General features: G+C 45.4%; 1 protein-coding gene across 6 annotated transcripts; it reads left to right on the forward strand.

The window, feature by feature from the left end:
* Window positions 1–130: 130 nt before the first annotated feature.
* Window positions 131–6,213, forward strand: LOC100824632 (protein arv1 homolog). 6 transcript variants are annotated; one of them, XM_010230550.2, is made up of 11 exons: window positions 131–311; window positions 399–554; window positions 640–687; window positions 824–913; window positions 1,425–1,486; window positions 1,584–1,629; window positions 1,697–1,798; window positions 1,886–1,980; window positions 3,004–3,070; window positions 3,138–3,213; window positions 5,776–6,197. In XM_010230550.2, exons 2-11 carry the CDS (start codon window positions 441–443, stop codon window positions 5,877–5,879), a joined length of 804 nt encoding a protein of 267 aa, XP_010228852.1. In that variant the 5' UTR covers window positions 131–311; window positions 399–440; the 3' UTR covers window positions 5,880–6,197. The 6 variants fall into 6 exon arrangements, with proteins under 6 accessions (XP_010228852.1, XP_010228843.1, XP_010228850.1 ...); XM_010230541.2 differs by having other exon boundaries at window positions 1,425–1,629; window positions 1,716–1,798; window positions 5,776–6,213; XM_010230548.2 differs by having other exon boundaries at window positions 408–554; window positions 1,425–1,629; window positions 1,716–1,798.
* The last annotated feature ends 3,942 nt before the right edge of the window (window positions 6,214–10,155 follow it).

Genomic DNA, 10,155 nt, shown 5'->3' on the forward strand with positions numbered 1-10,155 from the left:
CAGCCTACCAGGTGGGACCCGTGAGCCGGCCCAGCCCAACTCAACCTGGCCCAACTCAGTCCAGCCCAACTGGGCCCATGAAGCCCGGCTTTTACAACCGATTTAAAAGCCCACCCTGAAAGATGGCTCCCTCGGGCTCTGGTGCTGCTCAGCCCATCTGCTTTGGCATTCATCGCCGCTCGGCCTCGCCGGGCACTCGTCGGCTGCAGCAGTTCGACTGGCGCCGCCGGCCTCGCCTTCCCCCTTCAGAGCTCCGCGCGCCGCTGCCTGCCTTCGAGCTGCGACGGTACTCCTCCCGCTGGGTGCAGAAGGTACGCGGTGTTTACTCCCAACGATTTCCTTCGCCGTCCTAGATCCGCCTTCCCGTGCTTGGTCATAGCCTCGTTCGTTCGATTTAGTCTGTGTAGACCGCGGGCTCGCGTGGACGGAGATTCAGCGTGATGGGTGAACCTAAGACGGAAGGGGAGGAGGCGCCGCGCTGTGTCGGCTGCGGCCGGCGTGTGAAGACGCTCTACGTGCAGTACTCCCCGGGCAACATCCGTTTGATGAAATGTGTAAGAGCTGATTAATTCCCCCTCTCGCGGCATCCTGTGTGTAGCAATCAAGTCCGTTTTAACTCTGGATGCTGTTTGTATGCAGGATAACTGTAAGGCTGTTGCTGATCCCTACATTGAGTGTGAGTTCATGGTATGATGATCAATGATATATGGGTTTGAATTTCTGCTATCCGTGTGATTCACGGATTTTGTATTTCTAGTAGATCTGTTTATGGGTGTGCATCATGAGCTGCGTTAGGCCCTAACTCTTTTTACAACCCCTGTAGATTATCTTGCTCGATCTGATTCTACACAAGACCAGGGCGTACCGTCATTTACTGTTTAATAAGCTGCACATCGGTTCATCTCTTGACAAGGTGGGAACATATGGTACTATGTAACGTCACACAAGTACTATTCTGCCTTTTCAAATGACCTAAGGTGGAGTCAGCTTTTACAATGTTCTGCACAACATTTTTTTTCCTGAACTCTTAGTACTAATGCTCTAAGCAGCATAAGTTGTCCTTTCATCTGCCTTGCCGACCTGGACTAATCCACTAGTAGAGAAATTAATTTATAAATGCATGTTTTCTATTGTTTACATTAATCACTTGAGTTAAATTATTCAATTAATTAAGTGTACTCCTCTACCGAAATTTGTGCGACCACTAAATTGCTATGGATGCTCCTCTTTTGCATGAATAAGCAGCAAAGTAATAACAACTAGCATCATCAATATTGTCCTCCTAGTTCTATGATTTACTCAATACTGCATTACTGCCTATGAGTCATGATACTTGAGAATTTGAAGCTTTGTCTGTCTCAGATCCGCCAGTTTTTTCTTGTTGATACTGTGCATGTATCATATGACAACTTCAGCCTTTTTAGGCCTTGGCAGTCCATCCAACAAGAGCATATATGAATCTCTGCGATGGAAATTATAGCTGCTTGTTCGTAATTCGGCTGAGTTCAAGTTCCATTTTTGGCACTCTTGTTGTAATAGTTTCTGCTATCATGTACTTTTTCTTTACTTATGTTTGTTTGCAGGGATTACTGTACCGGTCCATTTTGGTGCATATTGTTCTTGACGCCTGTATCCATTCCATTTATAAGTGTTTAATTTAATTTCAATTTTGGTTATCTCAATTATTTAACTTCAGCGGCCCATAACTATGTTAGTCAGAATATCAGTTTCAAAAGGTAAAAAAGCTGATGGGGATTCTTCCCGGAGCATGCTGTCCACAATATTCAATTGCAGTGAGGTGATTAAAGTTGACTTCATTCAAATAATCTGATGTTTCCACTCCAAGTTGCCTTAGCAGTATATTGGATGTGCTGCTGTTCTTCAGGTTCTGGGTGATGCATTGTTAGGGAACATCATCTTTATGGCCATGTTACTCCTGGGAGGACGATATCTCATCAAATTATCTTTCGATCTTACAAGGTACCGTCGTATACTTGTATATTACTCCCTCCATCACAATTTATAGGTCGTATTAGTTTTTTTAAAATTCCCACAAAAGAGGTTGTGTTAGGTCTAATCAAGTAAACGCATGCATGTGTTAAGCAAATCATGCATGCAGTCGTTTTGGTTGGCCTGCAGTCTGTAGCTGCTGTAGGCATATTAAATAGAGTCTGCTTGTTCTTTTGCCTTCCCCAATCCTAGTCTCCCGCGTGGAGCGGCCAGAAGGCCCATGGCCTGTTACGCTTCGGTTCGCTCGCTCGTTAACTGCCGACATTGGACACACGTGCATATCGCTTAAATGGAGGTGGGTACCGATGCGATCTGCGACTTTCGCGGCACGGGATTGAAATCACTCGGATTTTCTTGGTATTGGGAAAAATTCTAATGCGACCTATAAATTGGGATGGAGGGAGCGTAACCTTTTTAAAATATTATCAGTATACCACCGAGTAGATTTTTTCAATTATCATAGCAAAATTATTGACCTAAAAATGTACTCCATCCATCCCATTTTACAAGTTGTGTTAGATTTTTTTCCCCATATTAGATTTTATATTAGGAAGTAATTAATACGGCACCGAGTTAACGCTAAGGTTTCCACTGGACTTGATGTTTAATCGCTGCATGCACTGGGCGGAATGGATGGGATACGGCTTTGCATGCGCACACTGTGGCCGGACAGTTAATGCATGCATGCAACTGATTTGCCCCGAAGCGTTTTGAGCCGCAGCAATTAATAACAGATTGGCCGATTTTCAAGCGATTGAAGCTTCCTTGGTATCTGTGTTAACTCTAATGCGACTTATAAAATGGGAAGGAGGGAGTACTTGTTGGCATTTGATTGCGTGTGAAGTGTTTCCAGTTGGATTTATCATTTATGTAACCGGTAGAAATTCTGTAACAGTACATTTCTGTTTTTTTTTAGAAGAAGGTGAAACTATATCCGAGTTTCATATTAGAGGTGTTATACTTGGCCTCATAGTTGCATTTTTCATTACTCAGGTCTAGAGAGGTTCTGTTAGCTGTCATCATTTCAAGCTACATCAAGTTCTTTCTTTTGACAATGATGGTAAAAAGAATCTTCTGTGAATTTATATGTCAATTGTTTTCTTTCTAGTTGATTATCTAATTTGCAGGTTTGGGAGTTTCCATCATCTGCTATATTCATTGTTGAAATGTTTGTTCTCTCATCAAATGTTGTTGCCCTGAGAGGTAAGCACTGCACATTTCTTCCATGATTTTTTCAGTTTTCCATGATATCTTCTTACTGCAGCCATGTCATCTAGCTGTTAGGATTCTTCCACATCAATAAGATCCATGGTTGTTGAACACACATGAATGTCTAAATAAACATAAATATGCTGCGGACTGTAGATAATTATGCCATAGCTCTGTTTGTACAGAATCATTTCCCTACTAATCCTTCAGTACTCGGACAATTATAATATGGTTGTGTGAAAAAGGCATACGTGTGGTCACAATCTCCTGCAATCAGTAGATAGGTGCCCAGAGCTCTGCCACAAATGGTTGATGTCTGTCCCATCCATCATTTCTGGATTCATGCACCAATACGGGGATACTGACACAACGATATGGATACAGGGACACGGGATACGGCATTTTTCCAAAAATAGTCATATGGGGATACAGCGAATATATATAAATAATTTTGATTCCATGTAAAGAATAATTTTAAGCAAAGTAAGTACCAAAAACAACATCAGTAGCATATAGCAATAAAATAGAACACAGCACAGCACTGACTTACCAAGTAGTAACAGCAGAAGCAGTAGGTAGCCATTAGCCAGCTTGCTTAATTGGCACAAAAAAGAAAAAAATGCAGCGGCTAGGTAGCCTGCAGGTCGCACCTTGCAACAGCAAAGGAAAACAGAGGGAGAGAGGATCCTGTGAAGGAGACTGGGAGAGAGGCCGGAGGCGGGAGGGGATTGGCGGCGCGGAGTCCGTGGACAGAGAGGCGAGGCGGCGGCAAGCTGGGCGTCGAGTCCAGCGGCGGTGACCGGCGGCAACACGGTCGAAGCCTTGCAGGAGTGTGCGTCACAATGGCGGCGGGTCAAGTGAACTACCCTCTTCTGTGTGCACCTGCAGGTTAGGGACTTGGGGTCTTTGGTAGGCTTGTTGGGCCATCCCGACGCTCCCGTATCTGTGGGTGTGTTTGGTTGGTGCCAAACCTAGCCCTACCAAATGTGGGCAAGAATTGGCTTGCCAATTTTTTAGCCAAGAATTTTCCAACCCTCACTTTTCCAACTCCCTCTGATTCTAAATTCTTGACTCAAATTTGCCCAAATGTGGATGTATCTATGCTTAAAAAGCGTCTAGACACATGTAATATTTTGACAACAATTTAGGATCAGAGGGAGTATTTGGCAAGAATCTGTGAGAGAGGTGGCAAAATGAGGGTGGAAAATTCTTTTTTTTTTAATTCAAAATTCGTGGGATGACACACGTATGCCACGTATCAGTGTCAGCACGAGGATATAGCAGCCCTGGACGTATCGGTGCTCCGTAGCCGCTCGATTCGTGATTTCAGTTTGCAATTTGACACCCTCAACAATTGAGTTGAGGCAAAGGCTATGCATCTCTGGTTGGCAAATCCCACTACCGATTTGTGAATCTGATGATTCCGATTCGCTGACTACGATATTCAGAACCCATCATCTAATCAAAATCATCATACACAATAAATTCTGAGTAATAACTTAGTATAATCCCCCATGTACTGGAGATAAAATTGCCGCTAAAACTTTTAACTTTGAGGCCCACATGTTGGGAGGCCCATGCTTCGTCTTCTCCAAAATACTTGTACCATCCTAAAAATTATTATAGCATCTTCTCCAAAATTCCCCATGCCCTTCTTCTACCAAATGTAAATCCAACACATTGCTCTGTTCCTTGCCGCTTCCGATTCTTTGTTCCAGGAATTTCCCAACTCCCAAAGGCCAAATCACAGTAGTATTAGAGTGGAGCCTGCCCCCAGTCCATACATCCGTGTGGCACTGGCCGCCACAACTTCGCCACAGTCACCATCCGCTTCTGCATCGCGGTACAGACCAGACAGTGGTACTAGCTGCTGCACCACGCTAGAGGAGACTCCATTCACTGTGCAGGTAACACACGAGCTGGGCGGCGACATGCCAGCCACCATGTCTTCCTTGTTGTAGCCGTGTTGCTCCTGGTTCCTGGGTGCTAGGCACGAGGCACTGTAGATCTGTAGCGTGAGGTCCTCAGAACCAGGTTAGTAGATGCCAAACATCCCGATTTTGTTGTCTGCTGCCTGCGATTTTGTGAACTAGAAATTGACAAATTGGCTCAAGACTTCCGTTTGAACTGGAACAAACCTGAACCTATCTAGATTGATCGATTGTTGTCAGATTCCGAGCCTACTTGGGCGAATCCAGTATCTATGGTCACATCCTCATTGTATCCTACAGAATTGATTGATAGATACCTGCTAATTTCCTGAAGCAAACATCTTACATCACCTCTCCATGCAGTGGCCCTGTTAATTACCTAGTACTAAAATTACTTTTACTACGATAGTTACTTTGCCGATAGTTTTCGCTACCGATTAGTTTGAAAGTCATGGTTGTAATGATATAGAAAATGTTAAATATCATTTCATAACATGAAGTTCAAGTGTATTTTCTTGCCTAATTTAAACGAAAAGGGGTGCTGTTTCTCTGATCAGAACCCAAACCTGCAGTTTATGCACTAATTGCAACTCTGTAAAGACTGAATATCCTGGTTCTTTTGCAGTCGTGACGTGGTTCCCAAAAGCCCATTGCTTCGGAGTCTGCTTTGCGGCTCATGCGGCGAGATACTTCACCGAGATTTGGCTCCTCCATACACCGCGGGCATGAATTCACCTGCCATCTTTACTCGAAGTATTTGACACCAATGATATTTTGATAATCTTCTCTGAAAATAGTAAGGAACACTTAAAAATATATAATGACACCGATAAATTTTGAAGAGTGACCCAAATGGTAGATTTTCCTGGTTAGCCCCGGCTCGAAGGTATACTCTGCAGGATTGATGATCCCGCTCCCTTTTCGTCGGATGTAATGTGCGACAAACTGACCGATTGCTATGCAGTCTTCGCCCGATCAGTTGCTCTGGGCCATGCTGGAACCGGAGACGTCTGTACCCCGAGGCCCTATAGTTTTGCTGTGACTGAATGATCTTTTCCTTGCAGTCAACACTGATTAGTAGCCGCTGCTTCTGTTCACGGAAGTACATCGGTGAAAGGACCTCTGTATGTCCTGACTAGTGTGCTTTCGGTTTTCACCGATAATGCGGTTTGGTTTTTCGGTTTAGAAATGTCAACCAAAATATGGTCATTTTTTTAACTAACTAAGGATTCGGTTAACCGTATATTTCGGTTTGGTTTAAACCAATATACTGAACTTGTGAACTGACATGGAAATAGATAACATTAAATCATGAATATTAGTTGAGCTTTCAACAATTATATGACTCGAAGTCTCTTGCAGGCTTGAAGTTGTATCAAAGTTTAGAAACACTTAATACAAAATAAATTATAAAATAATTATAAGTGCATAAAGACATAGGTTTTAGTCCTTTTTATCATTATTAACTCGATTTATTCGGCTAATAACTGAATCCACCAAATTAAATCCGGTTAATCATACTTGGCCATTCAAATAGATACCTGCCACTCGATTTTAAAAATCATTGAACATGGTTAAATAGATAGTAGTATTTGTTTGCAGAGCAAGATGGAATATGGAATAAATACGAAGCAATGAGCCACTTACTTCCTCATGAATATGGAGCAACGAGGCACGTTATTTTCTCTTAAATATGGAACAATGAGGCACACTACTTCCTCATAAATACGGAGCAATGGGGCACTTTAGAGCAAGGCCAATGTGAGGCAAGTCTAGATGAAAAACTAGAACCGAGTCTAAGAAAATCAAAACCGACGCAACATGCATTTTTACTAGCCTCGGTTTGTGGGACCCACCGAGCAGCATGTTGACCCCGCAAGTTTCCATCTCCACTCTCCAGAAACCTCCCTGCACCAAAGGAAGGCAAGATCCCCAAATCCTGAAATCACCTCCGGCCTTCCCCTTCTGTACGTGATTTTCTTCTTCCCTACAGCAAGCTGCAAGTAGATTCCCTCGATCCATGGCGCCGCTGCAGTCAGATTCCCACCACAACCGCCTCCTCATCCCACCGCAACCGCCTACTCCTCTTCCTCCTACGGCCTCCTCCTCCCAGCCTCTATCGACGGCGTGGCCTCTAGTCGGCCGGCTCCTCCTGGAATCGTGACGTCAGGAGGTGAGGCGCTCCTCTTCCCACCTCGGCCTCCTTCGGCTCCGGTTACGGCGAGATGTGCCGTGGCGACGAGACGCGTCCGCGCGGGCTGTGGCTGGGGTCCACAAATTGTCAACGACGTGCTAGAATCGGTGCTAGTACTAGCACCGGTTCCAAGAAAAATTCCTTAGCAGTGCACTGCTCCAACGTTTAGAACCGGTTCTAAAACTTCTTAGCACCGGTATAGCACCGGTGTTGACCAACATTGGGCTTGCTCTTACTTACTCACACAATTTGTTAAGCACTCTTTCTACATCCACTCATCTATATAAATCATCTTCATGCATGTGTTGGTGAATTTCGTAGGTTGTAGCTAGTTAGGCTACTTGGTGAATTTTAGTTGCACGTGGACATCGTACAATAAGAGACGAGAAGCTTAGTGTAAGATTTTGGTAACTATATGCCCACTTGACGCTATGGGCATGCTAAGGTGGAATCTTGAGAATGAGAGACCTCAGAAGGCAACTACGAGCACTGAAGTATCTCCGCCTATTCTCGGTTGCCAAGACAGTGGGACGCTCACCATACTTACCCGTCTGAGCTTTTCCTCCCTGTGTTGTTCCCCGCAAAGCTGCCCCCCGCCGTGCTTCTCGCTGCTGCCGCTGATCCATACTCTGCTCACCCTCGGCCGCCTCCCACCGTGCTTTTGGAGCTGCTGCTCCTCGCCTTGCTCCCCCGCTAGTGTTGTTCCTCCCCACACTGCTCCCTCGCCGTCGCCGGCCGTCACCCACCGTGCTCCCCTACCGGTGCTGCTCCTCCACGCCCAGCTCACCCGTCACAACCTGACATGTAGAAAATGATCATATGGCCAGACCCCTAACTTAAAGTCAGAGTCACTGACATGTGTATCATAAAGTCACTGACTTCACAGTCACCTGTCAGTGACCATAAAGTCACTGACTTTAAGTTAGGAGATCCCTTTTCGATTAAGATAGTGCTTTGTTGCAGAGCAAGATGTAGTTGATATGGAGCAATGAGCCACGTTACTTTCTCGGAGTACATCTTCAGCAATAGCCCCTAAAACAGGGTCCCTAAATCCTGTTTAGGGGCTTTCCCCTAATTTTTTCAGCCCATATTTTAATTCGAGTTTCAGCAGTAGCCCCTAAATCTCAACCCCTATTTAGTTTTGCTTTTACAATGACATATGGGACCCATCTTTCAGTGGGACATGTTTCCCTTTCTTTTTTCTTGTCTTCTTCCTCGAGGCCGAGCTCAGCGGCTGAGATGGAGATGCAACGGCAGGGTGCCCTTCTTCCCTCAGGGCGGCGGCGAGCATGGCCAAGGGCGTTGGCGGCCATGGCCGCGGGCAGCAGAGTGCCGCACGGGGTGGTGCAGAGGCAGGTGCGGGACGACGGCTCTGGATAGGGCGGCCGCAGGCAGGGGCAGCAACGAGGCCGCCATGGGTGAGGGCAGTAGCATTGTGCAAGGGCAGGGCGGCGTGATGGTGGCGGGCGGCGACATCACAGAGGTGGCGGCGCAGAGGTCGGAGCCGGCGGAGCGGCGACGGCACAGAGGTGAAGGTGCGGCAGCCAAAGGACGTCGGAGCAGGAGGCCAGAGGAGAGAGAACAAGGGAAAAAGAGGAATATGACTCCCCTCCGGATCCATGGGAATAGGAGGTTAGGGGTGTGATCTAGGGACCTCCCTAGTTTAAAGACCCAAATAGGACCATGCTGAAGAATTTTTTTTCTCTAGCCATTAAAATCAGTATACGTACCCTTGTTTAGAAAACCTGCTAAAGATGCTCTCATAAATATGGAGCAATAGGGACACATTAGTTACTCACCAAATTTCATCGGTACTCTTGCTAACATCCACTCATCTATATAAAACGTCTTCATGTCTATGTTGGTGAATTTTGTAGGATGTAGCTAGCTAGGCAACCCGGGTGAATTTCTGCTGCACAGACATCGTAATAATAAGAGACAACAAGCCAAGTGTAAGAATTCTGTAACTATAAGCCCGCTTCTCGCAATGGGCATGCTAACGTGGAATCTTGATAACGAGAGACATCGGAAAGCAAGGGCGAGCATCCAAAAGTCAAGACGGATTGTCGGTCGCCAACACCGTGGGATCCAAGAGTCAATGGTGATCAAGAGGGCGGTGAATCCGATCGTGTAATCATTTGCAACGAACTGGCCGAATGTGCCGCGAGAGGAAGCCGGAGCATGTTGCCGGCCTCTGTTCCAAGGCCCTGTGTAGGCTTGCCGTTTTCATTGTGGTGGAGAGGCGATCCTTTCAGGTGGCATGTGTGATACGAATGGCCTCGGTAGTGTAGCTGATTTTCCTGTTCACGGATCTGTGTCAGTGAATTGAAAGGGCCTCTCTACCTTCTTCTCAGCACACGTACAAAATTGAGCTCCTAGCGACAAATAGCCTGACAGGAGAAGCTACCCCCAGGCTTCCGTGTACACATGGAAAGAACAAGAACGAGGAGCTAAAAAAATATCTTCCCTTGCACTTGTTTTTTTATCCACGGGTTGCAAAAATGTACACGAATAATACTTTGTAACCCGTGGATAAAGAAACAAGAATTTTGCGTATAAAAATATTTTTGAGGATAATTCTTGTGCGCGTCGTAATACTTTGTATTGACATGTAAGTTTTTTTTTAAAATAATTTTTGGATCGTTGAACCTGGTTAATTAGTGCATTGACAATATGACGGGGTACGGCAGTTGCAGAACAAGATGGAATGGATTTGGAGCAACGTGGCAAATTACTTCCTCATAAATACGTAGCAATGGGGCACATTATTTCCTCACCCAATTTCCTCCATACTCTTGCTAACATCTCATC

The sequence above is a fragment of the Brachypodium distachyon genome, chromosome 1 (genome assembly GCF_000005505.3).
Source record: "Brachypodium distachyon strain Bd21 chromosome 1, Brachypodium_distachyon_v3.0, whole genome shotgun sequence".
Lineage (NCBI taxonomy): Eukaryota > Viridiplantae > Streptophyta > Magnoliopsida > Poales > Poaceae > Brachypodium > Brachypodium distachyon.

Coding starts and splice junctions, on each gene's coding strand:
- LOC100824632 (XM_010230541.2), top strand. CDS start 441: ATGGGTGAACCTAAGACGGAAGGGGAGGAGGCGCCGCGCTGTGTCGGC. Junction 914..1,424: donor TCGGTTCATCTCTTGACAAG/GTGGGAACATAT, acceptor CAGCCTTTTTAG/GCCTTGGCAGTCCATCCAAC. Junction 1,630..1,715: donor GCATATTGTTCTTGACGCCT/GTATCCATTCCA, acceptor TAACTATGTTAG/TCAGAATATCAGTTTCAAAA.